An 18,652-nucleotide genomic window follows, 5' to 3' on the forward strand; every position below is an offset into this window, starting at 1 on the left:
CGGCCTCCAGCAGGGACAGCAGGCTACTGGCCGGTGCGTTAGGCAGTCGGTACACTAGCCAGATCGCCAAACTCTCCACGGTCCCCAGCGCCAGGCCAACACACTCCATGCCCGCAATCTCCATCGGGGGGAGCGCCCTGACGGAGTAAGCCTCCCGAATGAACATCGCCACTCCCCCCCGCCCCTTAGTCCGTGATTGGTGTAGGGCTATCCAATCATACTCCAAAGAGTCTACCTTCAGCCCAAGGAACCTTCCTCCATTGGAAGAGCCACTTAAGTTGAAGGAAGTCTCCTTAGGCCAGAGGTAATCTCCATCGGGGGGAGCGCCCTGACGGAGTAAGCCTCCCGAATGAACATCGCCACTCCCCCCCGCCCCTTAGTCCGTGATTGGTGTAGGGCTATCCAATCATACTCCAAAGAGTCTACCTTCAGCCCAAGGAACCTTCCTCCATTGGAAGAGCCACTTAAGTTGAAGGAAGTCTCCTTATGCCAGAGGAAGTCTGCAGACTATTCTCAGTGGGGTGATAGGATAGGGGTAGGATCCACTCCCATGACTGTAATGTGTGAAATGGCTTGATGTAAAAACAAGTGGTGAATTAAATGGGTTGAGGGGAAACAGGAAGCATGGATATGTTTTTTTTTAATGATTTCTGAAATACCCCAAACCCATAAAGTAGTATTGCTTGTGTTCTTTGTTTTTCTTGTACAGGTGACTGTAGCAGAAAATTTGTTATAGCTGCTTTTGTAGCAGCTTATAGGAAACATTTTATATAATTCATATACCTACTTTTTCCTGTTTATTTTTATACTAACCTGATTCCTGTGCTTCGCTACAGTATTTAAGTTCCATAATTTGAAATGTGACATTTGTTGTAGGAATTCTAACAGAGAACACTGTAGTGTAAGAAATGAGGTGAGACATGTGTCCTTTTTTCTGTACTGAAGGACCTCTCTCTAGACCACATTGGTGGTACTGCCCTCAGGTGCTAGGATCACCAGGCTGCTTGATGAGCTCACTCTGGAGCAGACCACATAGAACTGTCCATTTAAGAAGTAGTCGTCATTTAAGAAGCAGGGGTCATGTTTCTCAGAAATCTCTTCATGCGGGGGTTTTGGGTTTCTTAGTGCAGGGGTTTGGCCTGGGCATTGAATTTGGGGGGAGAACATACACCCCCCCTTTTTTATACAAAAATGCTTCTCATTTATGTTACATTTTAGAATTGGGACATAACTACATATTCAAAACACCGTCCGAGCAATCAGATATTAAGCAAGTTCATATGAACCAGTTTTCTAGAACCCACATTGTGAGAAATTAAATAACTTAATAAAGGAAACCAGTTTTCTACAAATTTGGATTTCCATTGTGGGTGTGAGTGTGGCTAAAATGGGCTAAGATGATCCTGCTGGGGTGGTGTCCCTGATGGATTAAAGTACCCTGGTCCTGCTCCTACACCTGACAGACACCAGCCTGTCTGGTGTTGGGGGGGGGTTATATTTAAAGGCATCGGGGAGGCTGAGCCAGCAGCAGGTATAAGGAAAGCTCCCCGGCAGCTGTAAGCATCCCACCTCCTCTCCTACACCTGACAGGCAGCTGCCTGTCCAGTGTAGGAGTGGGAGGGGGAGGAGTATTAGAAGCCACTGTGGAGGTTGGGGCGGGCTCCCTCATGGCTTTAAGCACTGTGGAACTGCTGCTGCACCTGACAGACAACCGCCTGGTAGGTGTAGGAGGTTCGGGAAGTGTGTTAAAAGCCATCCAGGAGGCTGGGCCAGCAGTCTCTGATGGATTAAAGTACCCTGATCCTGCTCCTACACCTGACAGACACCGGCCTGTCTGGTGTTGGGGGAGAGTGTATTTAAAGGCATTGGGGAGGCTGGGCCAGCAGCAGGGCTAAGGCAATACTGCTGAGCAAAACTCCCCGGCAGCTGTAAGCATTCCACCTCCTCTCTTACACCTGACATGCAGCTGCCTGTCCAGTGTAGGAGGGGGAGGATTATTAAAAGCCACTGTGGAAGCAGGGCTGGCAGGATCACTAAGGCATTACTACTGGGGCGGGCTCCCTCATGGCTTTAAGCACCGTGCAACCGCTACTGCACCTGACAGACAACCAACCACCTGTTAGGTGTAGGAGGTGGGGGGAGTGTGTTGGAAGCTATCACTGAGGCAGAGCCAGCAGCATTACTGCACCTCACAGGCAATGCTCCCTCTAAGCTGTGGAGTCTTGTGAGCAAAAATTCTACTTTGTGAGCTACTGGCATTAATGTTGTGAGCAAGCAATTTGGCTACTGCATAAATTAGTTTGCTCTAGAGCCATCCTTCCTGAGCTAAGACAAAAATGTGTGAGCTGCAGGCTAACAAAATGTGAGCTAGCTCACACTGACTCAGTTTAGAGGGAACACTGCTCACAGGTGGTTGTTGGCCATTCCTGATTTCCTCAACTGTCATTAGCTCTGTGCAGTCTCCTGTAACTGTTGTTTTTACCTCAGAACACTGAGCTCTGCAGCTGACCAATCAGAGAGTGGGGGGTGCAAGGAGGCAGCAGCCTGGCAGCCGCATAGGAATCAATGGGGGGAGCATATTTTACCCCTTTTGACCCACTTAGGGGTCGAATTTCTAATAATCCCTTCTTAGTGAGCATCTACGCCATGGTAGGAGCACTCTCCCCAAATTTGGTGTTTCTAGATCCATAGTAATAGTAAAACAAGCTATGAAAACAACATTAAGCAGCTCAAAATGATATCCATAAAAAGTGGTCAAGCTAGAAGCAAAACATAAAAAACCAGCTTTAAAAGATAGGCCAACAAATGTTAGATGTATTCATGTTTTGCCATGGAATAAAGGCAATGGCAAAACCAAGTGAAGATAAGTGAATTCTTGTTTAGATGTGCATAGATTTCGTAATCAATCAGCTTGGGAAACATCCTACCTTTTGAATATAAATGAACACAAACTCTCAAGACAATGCAAATATGGCCATATGTCTGTTCTGGCAGAGTAAACCTTTATATCATTTTTTTTTCCTCCGAGAATATACTAAGAGCAATTATCCATTACCTGTAACCATTAATCACTCTCTTTAAACTGGAGCGCTGACTTCATTAGCATTATGAAAGCAAAACAGGGCAGAATGAAGCGTCTGTTTATAGCCATCTAATTTATTGCAGAGAAGCATACAAATTTTTAATTTGTAGTACTTCATCTTCTAATTTCCTCCAGCCAAGCCAAGCATTTTAAGGAGGATCCCAAATTATGGTCCAGAAAGGCATACAAGACTTAAACTTCTCTCTAGTTCAGTGTTCACTAATGCTGGTATGGCTGTGACTCAATCAAACGTTGTTCATAGTATGCTACATGTAGTGAAGTAATGTCTACCCCCAGCCGCTGTTACCAAGGGACAATGATGCTGAGAACACCCAGTTTATTCCAGCAGTGATGTCTTAAATGCAATATAGCTGTATACAAAACACAGGAAATGCTTGGAGTGCCTAAGTCACATGCTGCCCCCACAAGATCCACCCCCCCATTTCTATAAAATACAGCTATCTTGCTCAGGGCACTGAATCATAGAGTTGGAAGGGACCTCCAGGATCATCTAGTTCAACCCCCGCACAAGGCAGGAAATCCATAACTACCTCCCCCCCACACCCCTATTGACCCCTGCTCCCTGCCCAGAAGATGGCAAAAAACCCCTCCAGGATCCCTGGCCAAACTGGTCTAGAGAAAATTATAGCATTGGAAAAAGTGCAGAAAAGGGCAACTAGAATGATCAAAGGGCTGGAACACTTTCCCTATGAAGAAAGGTTAAAACGCTTGGGGCTCTTTGGCTTGGAAAAATTATGGCTGAGGGGTAACATGATCAAGGTTTATAAGATTATGCATGGGATAGAGCAGGTTGAGAAAGAGGTGCTTTTCTCCCTTTCTCACAATACAAGAACTCGTGGGCACTCAATGAAATTGCTGAGCAGTCAGGTTAGAACAGATGAAAGGAAGTACTTCTTCACCCAAAGAGTGATTAAGACATGGAATTCACTGCCACAGGAGGTGGCGGTGGCTACAAGCATGGATGGCTTCAAGGGGGAATTAGATAAGCATATGGAGCAGAGGTCCATCAGTGGCTATTAGCCACAAGGTATAGATAGGAACTCTCAGTCTGGGGCAAGTGATGCACTGTATTCTTGGTGCTTGGGGGGGGGTCAACAGTGGGAGGGCTTCTAGTGTCCTGGCCCCACTGCTAGACCTCCTGATGGCACCTGGTATTTTTGGCCACTGTGTGACAGAGTGTTGGACTAGATGGGCCATTGGCCTGATCCAACATTGGCTTCTCTTATGTTCTTAACAATGTTCACAGAATCAGCATTACTGTCAGATTGCCATCTAGCCTCTATTTAAAAACCTCCAAAGAAGGAGAGCCCACCACCTCCCGAGGAAGCCTGTTCCACTGAGGAACCACTCTAGCTGTTGGGAAGTTCTTCCTAACGTTTAGCCGAAAACTCTTCTGATTTAATTTCAACCCACTGGTTCTGGTCCAACCTTCTGGGGCAACAGAAAACAACTCCACACCATCCTCTATATGACAGCCCTTCAAGTACTTGAAGATAATTATCATATCACCTCTCAGTTGTCTTCTCGCCAGGCTGGGACAGGAAACGTTCCCTGGTGGGTGCTTGTCCCTCCTGCCCCCCCCCCCCTAGAAGATCTGTTGCAATATTTTCATTGGAAAAACCACTGAAGAAGAAAACGTAAAATGCTCCTCTCCCATCAGCACCCTTTTTGTGGGTCTTCTTAGCGAGATTATAACTTCCAGCACTGCATTTTGCTTTTATAAAAAACTCACAGATGTGAGTAAAAACTACACACATGGCATCATGTGGCCCTTGGATCTTGGATCCTATTGAAAATGAGCCATGAAGTCCTTGGGCTTGTATGTGCCAACCATTGTCCCCTCATGAGTAAGTAGAGGTTGAAGACTTGTTGATTAGGAAAAACTTGATTTTGTTTTGTCATCTAAATCAGGCAAAATGACAAACTCCAATATATTTCCTTACTTACAAACCGGGAATTCTAAAACATCATCTCTCCCCCCCCTTTAGAAGTTTCAGTTTGTAGGCATGAGAACAAATTTGTTGGTCATTTCTCCTGCTTCAGATGTCACAATGAACTTACTGGTTGTTCCAAACCACTGATTTTTCCGTTTCCAAGCTGCATACAGAGGGAGGGAATCCAGCTTATTCTTATCATGAAAAAACCAAGATTTGTTCATGTAGCCATTGGATGGGATCAGTGTTCCCTCTAAGCTGTGTTAGTGTGAGCTAGCTCACAGTTTTTTAGCCTCCAGCTCACATGTTTTTGTCTTAGCTCAGGAAGAATGGCTCCAGAGCAAACTAATTTATGCAGCAGCCAAATCACTTGCTCACGACTTTAGTGCCACTAGCTCACAAAGTAGAATTTTTGCTCACAAGACCCCACAGCTTAGAGGGAGCAATCGATGGGATCCTACCATCCATGTGCAGAAGGAATTTGTGGAAGCAGATATCCCTCTCTCTTCCCACTCAGTATCTCCTGTGGTGAGCTGCTCAGAGGAAGGGTGGGATAAAAATATGGAGATAGTCCCCAAAAGCTGTTGCTGAGATCCTCTAAACAAAATGTCAAATGGTGTGGGGGGGCTGTAATAAAGGGGGGGATAGGATGGAATCATTCTCACCCTTTACTCTTACACTAGTAGAATAAGACCACAAGCACAAGAGAAAGCAGAAGTCCCCTCCTTAACATCGTGCCCCTTCAACTTGGCATATTGTTGAGGGCAAAAGCCTTTTCAAGGTATGCAATGTGGTGCTTGTGCATTTCTTTCCATGTACCGATGATAGGATCCAAGCACTTGTGGTATATCTCATCCATGTCCACACAACTACCTGAAGTTTGTTAGTGTTACTACCATTTTCAGGATGTAGAACTGCTTGGCTACTATGACTTTGTTGGAAAGATATTTGAATTTAGGTCCAAGGCCCAAGGCTGCCCTCTCATTTGAACCATACTGACGTCTTAGTTCAGCATGACTCATTGGCTGGAATCTCTCATGGTCAGGAAGTCTTACTCTGAAAGTTCACTTTCGTAGACAGTACCACTGACTTTTCCTAGCTTTTGAACAAGCTCTAAATTGTTCTGTAGGTATTAATAGCACAAGATTTTCTGACTTCTCACCCTGAGATACCATACCTGGTAGCAGCTGGGTTTAATATTGCTACTGCTGTCAGCTATGCTTCATTCATGACACTTGATCTGAGATTGACTTCTGAAACTGTTGTGTTTTGTTTTTTTTTAAATTGACTTTATGTAGTAAGCAAAGAACAGATGTCATGTTTGGACAGCCCCCTTAAAATGTTTACTCCAATGGATTGAAAATTTGGCAGAATCACTAGGAAAATTGTTTTTTATTTAAATCCAACTGCCTGAGAACATAACAACATCAGCTAAAGGAGTCACATAAATCTGCAAGAAACTAGAAGTGTAGAAATGTCGGTGAAGGCTCAGCAATGGGAATGGATTTTTTAAAACAATTTAACCCTTTTGCTGCCATATTACTTTTTTCCAGCACAATACTAATGATTTTAAATAGCATTCAGATCTAAAAAGAAGCTTGTGAGGCAGGTTTGTAAATTAGAAATGATTGCCTTGTTCTAAGGGATATGGTATAAGAACAGAGAAAAACAGAGATTCAGAGAGAGAGAGAGAGAGAGAGAGATAGTTATGTTTCAGAGGCTTAGAGAAAGTTGAATACTAGGGAAATGTTTGTATAAGTTCGTGTTTTTCTAAAGGTGACTTGAGAAGTTATAAAAATAAGTATAGTGGAAAAAATAACCTGCAATCACTAATGGTTTAAAGTGCAGGCTAAAACATACCATATACTTTTATACTTTTGCTGGTTTCCATGTTACAGAAAGGCATTCATGAATGGAACTTCTCTGCTGATTCTATAAGAGGTGTAAGGTAAGGTTATTTTTTTCCCTATCTTCCTGACACTCCATCACAATATTATCCCTTCCTCTGTGTGATTGGTTAGACTGAGAGATGGAGTCAAAGTAAACAAGATTCCGGATGATATGTGAAAGGATCTCCAACAGATTGTAATTATAGTTATGTGGTGGGAGGTTGGAATTTGAATTGGGATTGCACAAGGGGAGTAAGTATATCTTGCATTTTCCCCTGATTTCCAGGGTCTCAAACAGCACCCAGTTTTATTTGCCTCGCTGGGAGGCAACACCCAGAGAGTCTCCATTTTCCCCCCAGTGGAAAACTGGAGTCTGGTTGTGCTCTACTCACTGATTCCATGTATTAATATGATAAGGGCAATGGGCTCTTTTTGTAGCAGGAACTCCTTTGCATATTAGGCGACACACCCCTAATGTAGCCAATCCTCCAAGAGCTTACAGAGCTCTTCTTACAGGGGCTACTGTAAACTCTTGGAGGATTGGCTACATTAGGGGTGTGTCGCCTAATATGCAAAGGAGTTCCTGCTACAAAAATAGCCCTGTAATAATATCACGTAGGGTGACATACTTGGATACAGAAATTGCGAAGAAAAAGTTAATGGGAAGGGAAGGCAGCAATATTGGAACAGCATTGTGCATTGGGAAAAACAGAAACATGAATCCCTCCTGTAGAAACTGTAATATTAAAGCCCTTTTGTACGTTTAGCAGAATGAAGAGGGAAATCTTGTCCTACCCTGTACTGCTTTAGGCTGCAGAGTATGTGTGTAGGGGAGAGGGGGAAATTGCATGGCTTGTTTGTTCACTTCATTTGTACCCTACCTTTTTCCACAGTGGAGACCCAAAGCTTCTTACATCATTCTCCTTTCTTCTGTTCTATCCTCACAACAACCCTGTGACTTAGGTTCAGCTAGGTTAAATGTATGACTGGCATAAAGTCACCCAGCAAGCTTCCCTGGGACAGTGGGGGTTTGAACTGGGGTCTTCCATATCTTAGTCCAGCACTCTTAACCACTATGTCACACTGGCTCTCAATAATGAGAACATAACTGGTACACTGAGGACAAAACTATACTGAACTCTCTGCCTGAAGTGCCAGCTTTCTAGAGGTTCCCCATTTCCCCCTCCCTAAGGGCCTATTCAATATACAGTCTCTGCTTACAGCTTGAATATAGTCCAAGAAAAGATTCTGAGTTAAACTACCCATTACGTGGGAGATCAATGAGTGGATCTCTTGAATATGATGAGGACCAATTTGGTTCATAGCCATAGCATGGAGGGAGGGGTAATTCACCCCCCCCCAATTAGGGATACCGTTCCCCAGGTGGGGGTGGGGAATCTCCTGCTTTTGCAGGCTCCTGCCTGCCGCTGGCCAGCTGGCTGGTAGAAGGAAATTCCCCCCACCCACTATGCTGTGCATAACACGCTGATGTCACCCAGAAGTGATGTCAACGGGTTAAGGGACGCGACGCTCTATTTTTTTGGGGAAACTATATGGTTTGAGGCTGTTTTTACCATAGAGCTTTGCCAAAAAAACCCAGAGTGTCGCCCTGATGTCACCGACACAGTGATGTAACTTCTGGGTGACATCAGTATGTTGCGCAGTGTCATCCCCCCTCCCCCGGAATACCCCCCAAATCCCCCTGCCAGAGTGATGAAGGGACCTGGCAACCCTGCCTCCCATTAGAAATCTGTCTCCTTGAGCTGGTGTTGGCCCTAGTATGGGAAAAGATGCATCCAGTGGGGGTGCCTGGCTATTTTTCTACTAGAGCTCAGATGGGCAAAGACATCTACTGGGAAAACAATGCAAGTGGAAACAGTCAACAGTAGCATACATATACACACATCCCCCCTCTCATGACCATAACCACACTACGAACAAAAGCTTCTTAGCTGGGTTTTAAAATTTAAAAATGTGCCAGGAAACCTGATTACACATCTGCTGCTTATTAACTCATGGTTTGACCCTAAAAATCTACATCACACTGATTGCCTTCAGACTCTGTAAATAACAGAGATAATATTCTGACACACAGTAGTTTGATTATTATTTATGCAGGTCATAGAAGCGTTCTTTTTAATGTTTTGTAATGTCTAATAAAAATGCATGAAATGTAAGTAGCTGTTAAAACTAGAAGATATTAATCCCTGATACTGGGAGAGACCATTTTATACCTAGGGTAGTTAAAGAAACTGCCCCTGGGACTGAGATGTCCGGGGTATAATACTTCTAAGAAATCATCATGGGTTTTAGAAAAGCATATGAAAAGATGATATGAAAGCACTGCCTTCATTTTAAAGATTTTAAAAATCCTGTTTATACCACTGTAAACATTGTTTATACCTGTTGCTTGGCAGAATTGCTTTAGGGGACAATCTCATGCTAAGTGATGACTAATGTGTTGGTGATGACTGGCTGAGAAAGACATTTTCTTTAAAAGTATTGTTCAAAGCAGCTTGCGTAATCATAGCTAGCAGAGTACATGCCATCAAAAACTTGAAAACCGTGATTAAGAGACAGGATTTCTAGGGCTTCTTAACAATAGTGCCAAATCTTGAATATCAATAAATCTGCAGCACTTGAACACTGGGTTTTAGCTGTATAGTGCTTGTCTGCATTTGAACTTCTCATATTCACAGTTTGGTGCCGTACCACTAAATTGGAAGTACTTGAAATGCAGGAAGCAGCATGTGTTAACTTGGGTTAACTATTCAGTAGACTACAGTACCTAGATGCACCTTTGCCCAGAAGGGGAGAGGGACTCATTCTCCCCTTGCCTTACCTCCAGGCTTTCTAATGATGGAAGCTCTTGAGAGAGTTCAGGCATCTCACAGATCACTGCATAATCACACAGGTGACTGAAGTTCAGTGGGGAAGATGTGGTCCTTCTTCTTGGTCCAAAAATAAGAACATGGGGTTGGATCCAATGAAATGTAAATTGAATGAGTTCATAGGTCAGGTCTCTCCCCCTTCTTCCTTCCAGCTACAGTCCCCTGAATCTTCCAAAAAAGCTACTCCTGAGGGTCAGGGGACCCTCAAGAACAGAATGGGATGCTGCACAGGGGCTTCGTGGTGAAATTCCTTCTTATGCAAGCGCTTTCAAGAATAGTGCAAGAATTGTGCAGGAGTGGGAGCCTCGGTTTCTGCTCATTCCTCTTGTTGCTGCAACATCCCATTCTGTTCCTAACAGTGCCCTGACTCTCAGTAGCAGCTTTTCAGGACATTGTAGTTGGAAGGGAAGAGGCATTCTGTGAACTTTCCTGAGTAATTGGGTGCAGCCCATAGGCATTTTATAATCAACTTCAGAATTGCTATTTTTGTACATAGAATCCAGAAATCTGCATTGATGCAAGTACATGATAAGTGGAGCATTTGGTCACATTTCCATCTTTGTATGTAGGTCACTGTTATTTGAGTGACCTTAGGTAAACCCCGTACCATTTTTTTCTAAGCTGGTTGAGAACACTGTTTGGAAGAAAAATCAACAACTGTTGTTAGTCACAGAGGTTCAGTCATCTTCTGTATAAATTTGGTTTTGAAATCAGCTAAGTCACAGCTGTGGGGGGGGAAGAGATGTACTGGACAATTACTCCGAATTAATATAAAAGAATTACAAAAATTGTGAAATGTCTGTTATACTGCAGTTCAGCTTATGAAATGTTTCACATTTTTCTGTTTTAAAATCAGCTGCTGATTCCAAATGTGCAGAGGTTTTAGAGAGCAGAAATTCTTGCTATTTACTTCTCATTCCTTTCCAAAAACATGTTTCATAAAATTAACTATCAGGCAGCTGTTGTTCAGCTGTGGTGCTTTTATTTATTTTTTTAAAAATTGAATAACCCTACTTCTAAGTGTATACTATAGTGCCCTCAGATGGCTCCTTGCATTTCAGAATGCACGAAGATTTCTGTGTAAGAAACAGGGGAATGGTTACTAACCTTTTTTAGGATTAGAAGTCTGACCTGACTTTGTTAAGGTTCAGTCTTCAGAGAGAAGTCACAAGAGACAGAGACAAGGAGGCAGACACTGAGTCTGGGAGCATAGGTGCATAGCTCAGAAAGATAAGGGTTTATCAGCAGTCTTTTTAAACAGGAATCGTTGAGAAACAGAAAACATTGTTTTCCATTTATAATCAAAATGCTATACTGTTCTGGGAAGCATGTGTCAGAAAGAAGTGTGGTCTCCCAGCCTTTATGTAAATAAATGAGCCTCCTTAGGAGAGCAGTGTTTGTCACAAGGAACTGCTACAAAATGTGCAGCTCGTGATTAACTGAAGTTGTATGTTCATCATGACACAGCACTTATCCGGTATCATCTTTGGAAAGTGGTCAGAACTCTTTTTTGCTAACAGCCAGTTTTGCTAAATCATAGACACCTAGAGCCATGTCAGTTTTGTCAAGCATTTTCAGTAAATGGTCTTTTGTGTAGATTCAGGCGGGTAGCCGTGTTGGTCTGAAGCAGCAGAACAAAGGTTGAGTCCAGTGGCACCTTTAAGACCAACAAAGTTTTATTCAAGGTATAAGCTTTCATCTGCATGCTCACTTCTTCAGATAAAATGAAACGGAAGTTACCAGTCCATGCATATAGGTAGAGGGTAAGCAGTAAATTAGCATACAACCTAATGAAGATGTTTAACAGATTCGAGGACCAAACAGGAATAACAAGCTTAGTTTATATAGTTACCATTTATTTGGGTTTAATTCCAGGAAAGAACATAGTGAAGGAAATAAATATGTCAAAATTGGAGATTGATGGGCAGATGTATCCTTAAGTGTGGAATGCTGAGTGTAATTGAGACCCTGCCATTACTCTCCATCTGTCTCCTTTCAAGCATGGAAGAGACCTTACAGCCTCTTTTTTGAAGTGGGGTGATAAGCTGTATAGAGTTATCTCCCCTGATTCCAGACCAGAGGAATACATTCCAATCTACCATTAAAAATTACAGTACATTCTACTATACATTACACTACACTACATTACACTATTCTAATCTATTATTCCAAATAAGAAATAAAATAAAGAGGATGTATGTCCCTTCTGGGGGACTGGTGAGACTACAGATGTAAGGACTGAATGAAGTTAGCATATGTATGATGGGCATGAAGTGGCACACAAAGTGAAAGTTGTCATGATTCGTGCGGTGCTGCTTCATGCGTCATGAACAGACGCTTCAGGCAATTGCTTCATTTTGTTTTGGCGAGTCGTGGCACTTCGTGGACGCTTCGTTGTGAGAGGGACTCAGTTCAGGTGCAGCTGTCGGGTTCCTCCCCATGGAGTTGCACCCACCCACCCTTGGATGTTTTGGCCCCTCAAGATGTTTTGGCCACTCATGCACACAATGGGAAGGGTTGGCCACCAACCACCAGAATCCATGTCCCCAACAAGCAGGCAGTTGGGTGATTGGTGCCTCCTGTCCTGGGCAGAGGGGGAAGGGTTGGCTCACAGCTGTGATTTGCCCACTCCCCAGAGAGACCTTTCCTGGGGGCATCTGCTTTGGAGGCTGCAGCTCAGCCCCCAAACAGCCAATCCTCCCCAAAGTTGAAGAGTAGGTAGAGGGACATCCTGGGGAGGTGTGCTGTGAGTTGTGGATGTCTCTAGCTTATTAGAGGTTCATCCAACACAGTTTCCTGGGGCACCTGCTTTGGGGGACAGTAACTCGCCTTCCCTAAATCCAATCCTTGCCAAGGTTGGAGGGCAGGTAGAGGGGTATTGCAGGGCAGTGTGCTGCACGTTTGATGCCTCTAGATGGCAGGGGGTCCATTTCCTGGGGGCACATTATTTGGAGGGCTGTAATTCAGCCCTCCTAAATACAATCCTCACCAAACTTGGATGGCAGGTAGAGGGGACCCAGCTGCAGAATTGCTGCAAGTTTGGTGTCTCTAGCCCACCGGGGGGGGGAGGTGTTCTACTGCATCATAAATCCACAAATTATGAACTGGTTTGTGAAAATGAGAAGTTCGTGGTGATTCATGGTGTCCAGTGAACCACAAACCCCCACAAACCACCATTTCCCCAATTTGTGCCCATCCCTAGTAGAAAGATAAGAAATCAATATCCCTATTAAGCCCTGGGGATTCAGTTGTTCTGAGTGTTGTAATAACTTGCAACTCAGCAGTTTCCCAGTCTGTTCCTGAAGTTCCTTTGCGATAAAACAGCTACTTTGAGGTCACCCATTGAATGTCCTGAAAGGAGTTTGTTCTGGTCTTTTGTGTGAATTTAGTATAGCAAAATATATATATACTATATATATATATATATGCATATCCTGATAAAGCATGTGCATACTGATTTTTGGTATACAATTTTGTTTAACCTGTTTTTTTTAATAGAATACTCACATATTTTCCTGTGGAGGGAAATTATAAATATCCTTGGAGAAATCTAATGAGTGAATGGCATGTTTTGAATGTAACATTTCTGACACTCCAGACCATGGTTGGAGAACTGGGTGTGTTTGCAAACTTCCTTCCGTCCCGTCCCCCCCCCAGCTTGGATTTATTTGGTTCTCAGCAAACCATAATTTGCTATTACATAAACACTACACAAATTGCAGTTGCAAATGCCAGTTTGCCTAGAAACCAGAAAGCTATGATTTGTGCAGATTTGCATGTAATAGCTCAATTAGGGCTTTGTAACAAAGAAGGGAAGGAAGAAAAACCTGTTTTGGTGGATCCAGAACCTTATGTCTGAACTATGCCAATGTAGTCACCAGGTGATTAAAAATTACTAATTAGAGAAAATAGTGGTTTCACAACCTTTATAGTATAAACATTAAAGTTTCTATGTTCTTGTTGAAATCAGAAGACTGCCTGAAGCTTAGTATCAAAATCAGCAACCCATGCTCATTTAGTTTTCTTTCAGCATTTCAAAATTTGAAGAACGATGCTGCTTCCTTTATGTGCTGCACAACTCAGATGACTTCCAAATCTATTTCTGTACAGAGCACCACTGCAAAAAGTATGTGTTCAGCAAAATGTTTTTTTACTGAGAATGTGATATGAAATTAAGCACAGTGTTGGTTTCTTTCTCCAACCTATTTAGAGTGAAATCAGGTGTATGCATTTCACATCCTTAAAATGACCTAGAACCATTTCGAAGGAGGCATCCATATAAAATAGTTTTTGAAAATGTGCCATCAACACACATGAAGGTGGTCCTGTGAAGTGTAGCTGCTTAGCAATCCAGCCTAAGTTTGTGGGATCATCTTTGAACAAGTTGTGTTCAGCCTATGCCTGTGGGTTATGTGAATGCTGTTATGCAATTCATTTCCAAAACTAAAGCAAGGATAAAAAAGGATTTGTTGTCATAGTATAGATCATCTTTAGAATAAATTTGCACCCACAGATAGGTTAGCAGTAAAAATATATCTTATTAAGGCAGCTTGTTAATGGGAATGTTAACACATTCTTTTTAAGTGAAGTGCATTTCTACATATTACACAGAAGGAAGTGGTAGAATTTGGGGCTATCCCAATCCAAGCTTCAGACAGAAGACCATGTTTTTAATGCCCCCATTCAAAAACCTAATTCCATATAATAGGGTAATGCACCAAAGAAAGCTCACTAAATTTTTCTCTCTGTGTTGCAAGTTTTTCACATGGAAAAGCACTCCAAAATGATCCTCTGCATGTGCATTCATGCTTGTCTGAAATGCCACAGACCAGAATTGGTCTTTTTCATTTATCATTTCATTTGGTGCAATGTTTACAATGGGTTTTAAATGATAACTAGAACACTCAAAGATAAAAATTATTCACAATTTCAAAAAAGAACAGCAGAGGAAGCCAAGCTGTGCTTGCCATTTAGCTGATTAGCATTTGTATGTTTCAAGTAAATGCAGGAAGTTGAGTTTAAAGAGATGTTTGATACATCTTACAAATTGCCCCTTCTAAATTTCGCTTTGGATTTTGGGGCTCAGAATTACCTGGTTTGCAGAGCAGCATCAATGTGTTAGCAATCTGCAATTATTCCTTTTGTTGTTGTTTCTAAAATTCTAAATGAACATGTACAGTTTGCCAAATTTTGATTCACATTTGATTCACATATGAGCATTAATTCCACCACATGCAAAATAAAATCTTGATGTAATCTTTTGTTTCAGGATTACTTTTTGCACTGTGATTTATTAATGCATTCATTTTAGTCATAATACAGAAAGGGAATCTTGATGCAGTAGTTCGATCACATGAAGACTGGGAAGGGGTGTGGTGTTTCAATGTACATATGTGCTATAGAACATTAGCAACTTGGAAAGGAGATAGAGACAAAAACTGTGGTCATGTACAAATACTCCAAACGAAATCAGAAGATGGCTAGAATGGAGACTGGTGAAGAAACCATCCACAGAACAACAACTAAGCAGGATATGGGATGACAGCTCATTTTGGTTACTTAGCTAGGATATAACTCAGAGCAGAGGTTTGTTCTTGGCAGTACAGTCTTGTTAAATTACATACATTCTTGAATAACGTGTGTCAGAACAAGAATTCTTTTGTTGATTACAGAGGAAAATAAAATAAACGTAGTTAACCAGTCATAAGCAGGTAACAAAGACACCATGTTTTATTCCATTGTAACATTATCTTATGCTTTTCTGTGAATTGTTTACAGATTTTTTGAAATGGTTAACAGTATTACTGAAGAGATAGGGAAAAACACAGAGGAAGGAGAATGTGATGGAGACTCCCTGGAGGTAAGAGCCAGGCTTGTATTCTTTCTATCCTTTGGGGAATTGAGCTCTCAAGGGAATTTTTCAAGTTAATCCTTCAAATATTATGATTAACAAGAAAAAGAGCAGAGTGCTTTCATAGAAATTCTCTTGTGTTTCAGAATGAAATGTATGTGTTTCTTAACTGGATTATTAGCACAATTAGCATTAGTTATTTTGAATAAATAAAGCAAACAGAGCGCCTATCTCTTTCATCTTAAGAATGTCATTTAAAGTTCTGGAATATCTGAGGAGTTGTTAATACGCCAGACAAACTGCTCAGATATTCCAGAAACAAGTAATGCAGTTTTTCTCAAGCTTCACCTTCCTAAGCTTTATAGTTATCATTTACATACACTGATGCACACACAAAAAACCTATGAACTGTAGCCCTTCTACCCCTTCCCATCCTACATTCCTCTTACACTGTTTTATATTGCAGCACAGCTTAGCCATGACTTACCATTTGCAAGACCTGTTAATGATAGGAAGTTTTGGAGGTCATTAATCCAGAGGTTCACCCAGGGCCGGCCCGAGGTGTTCCTGCGGCCTAGGTGAGCACAGATGCCAACCTCCCGGCGGGGCCTGGATACCTGCCTGGGTGCGTAGTGAGAGGTGCCAGCACTTCCTCAGGGCTCGATGTCATGCCGACTCCACGCCACCCCGTGTGAGCCAGCTCAGCGGCGCGCCCCACATGAACCAGCTCGGCGGATGAAGAGAGGTCTCCATGCCGGCACTTCCCAGTCCCGGCTCACTCCCCACCCTCGGTGGCTACTCTGGGGCTTGGCGAGGCACGGCTCGGGCGGCTGCTGTCCCTAACAAAGGGATCCTCCTCCTCAGTGGCGGCAGGAGCGCCGAGCAGGGCTGCTGCGGAGGGCAGCCAGAGGCAGCAGGCCGGGGGCGTGGGCTCCGCTGGCCATGGCTCAGCCCCAGCCGTGCAGCTCAGAGGGAAGGGAAAGGCCGGAAGGGGGAAGAGAAGGCCGTGTGGCTCAGCCCCGGCCAGGCAGGGAGGCAGTGGTGGCGTCTGCAGCGGTGTCTTGGACCTGCGGGCAGTGGGGCAAAGTGGGGTGGGGAGGGCTCCAAAGGGCGGCTGCTCCTCTGTGGCGGGTGGCGGTGGCAGGGCCCTCAGAGCTGATCTTTTGGCAGGGTGGGGGGCAGACTGTGGAGTGCCTCCCTCCTCCCCGGGCGCCTGGTCACTCACACCGGGGTGGCGGGGGCGGCTCTGGCAGGCCCGGGCGGGCAGTGGCAGCAGGGCCCTCGGGTGGCTCAGTCCGGCGCCCCCATGATGGCCCCGTGCTCTAGGCGAGAGACTAGCTCACCTAGTGAGCGGGTCGGCCCTGGGTTCACCATAAGTTGGAACTGGAAGTGACATGATGGCAAATAACACACACAGCTCTGCACACTATGATTCACTTTTGTTTCTACACATGGCCACTCTCCATTTAATTTCCAACCTGAGGCAATGGGTCTTCAGCCATTAAGAAGTTGCAGCTCTGCTTTTCTCTTGAAGAAGTGTCAGCGGTGTCATACCACAACAAACTGTGGGAAAAACTTCTGCCATGATAGTTTATAGGTCATTGCAGATAAGGCACAAAAACCTCTTGGTGAACAAAATATTGAATTAATGGATGAAATCCTCCATGTCATTTGAGAGAGAGAGAGAGAGAGAGAGAGAGATCATTCAACATGTTTTTATATAATCTCAATGTCTAGAATCCAGGAGTTGTCACTTGGCAAATTGCATATCCTATAACTACTATTGGAGTCTCTCATATCTTGGATTTCATATACACTGGCTCTACTTTTTATAAATATTTTTATTATTTTCCAAACAAAAAAGAAAAGTGCATAAACCTTCCACCATATATTCTATACAACAACTCTTTTGAAGGATTATACAGTAGTTTTTTACTAATCCATATGTTCATTTCTAATCTATCTTTAACTAAACCTTAATAACTCCTATAAACCGTTTCTGGCCAACTATTATCAATTACCTTTGCAACTCGCATCTATTACAGTACCCTATTCCAAAGTATATAAATTACTACTCAGCAATACATCAGCATGTTTTCTTATCTGCGAATATCCCCCCCAAAAAAATAGAACAAAAAAATAACATAGAACTATTCTTAGAACAAAAAAAAGTGTTATATGCATATATATTAGTACCTTACCGTTCCTTAATCCCATTACACATTCCAAATCAACATCCTTTTCACCTATATATAAATTCTCTTCTTTTCCATTTTTAAGTTTAACTTTGTACCATGTATTTTTAACTTTACCATATTTCTAATATGTTATTTACTATTAGGATTATATCACAATTTCCATTGGCCTCTATGGTATGACCAAATTTCCTGTCCATCCTTTAACAATTAAAGTAAACGTTTGTACCTTGTACTTTACCCATTTTCAAAATATAATATTTGCTATTAAAAAATTTAACCACATAGTCCTTATCTATAGAGGGCAAAGAGCAAAAAACAAAAAAACCACAAGAAATACAGTCTATACCCAATTAACTCTTAAGAGACAATTAAAATATAAACCAAACTTCATTTCACTTATACATATATATCCCTTCTGATCAGACTTTAATATTTATTTTATATACCCAATTAAGTCTTAACAGATAGTTAAAATATAAACCAAACTTCATTTCACTTATACCTATATATCCCTTCTGATCAGACTTTAATATTTATTTTATATACCCAATTAAGTCTTAAGAGATAGTTAAAATATAAACCAAACTTCATTTCACTTATACCTATATATCCCTTCTGATCAGACTTAAATGTTTATTTTATATCCTATAATCTTGACTTTACCCTCTTTCAAAAAGAAAATTAAAAAAGAAAAAGAAAATTTATTATTATTGATCAATATAACAGCATATTTTCTTATCTAATCAGTTTTTTAAAAAATTCGTTTTAATCAGCTGTTAATTTCAT

At 42.4% G+C, this 18,652-nt stretch overlaps 1 protein-coding gene across 1 annotated transcript in view; it reads left to right on the plus strand.

Moving 5' to 3' along the window:
* The window catches only part of LOC107117647 (mitogen-activated protein kinase kinase kinase 5-like), a 155,628-nt gene that overhangs the window by 93,725 nt on the left and 43,251 nt on the right, over nucleotides 1–18,652 (plus strand). The window contains 3 exon segments of the mRNA XM_015419802.1: nucleotides 6,936–6,985; nucleotides 13,848–13,943; nucleotides 15,596–15,677. Of these exon segments, the coding sequence (XP_015275288.1) occupies nucleotides 6,936–6,985; nucleotides 13,848–13,943; nucleotides 15,596–15,677 (228 nt within the window).

The sequence above is a fragment of the Gekko japonicus genome, unplaced genomic scaffold (genome assembly GCF_001447785.1).
Source record: "Gekko japonicus isolate JY-2015 unplaced genomic scaffold, Gekko_japonicus_V1.1 scaffold2191, whole genome shotgun sequence".
In the NCBI taxonomy this organism is placed as follows: domain Eukaryota; kingdom Metazoa; phylum Chordata; class Lepidosauria; order Squamata; family Gekkonidae; genus Gekko; species Gekko japonicus.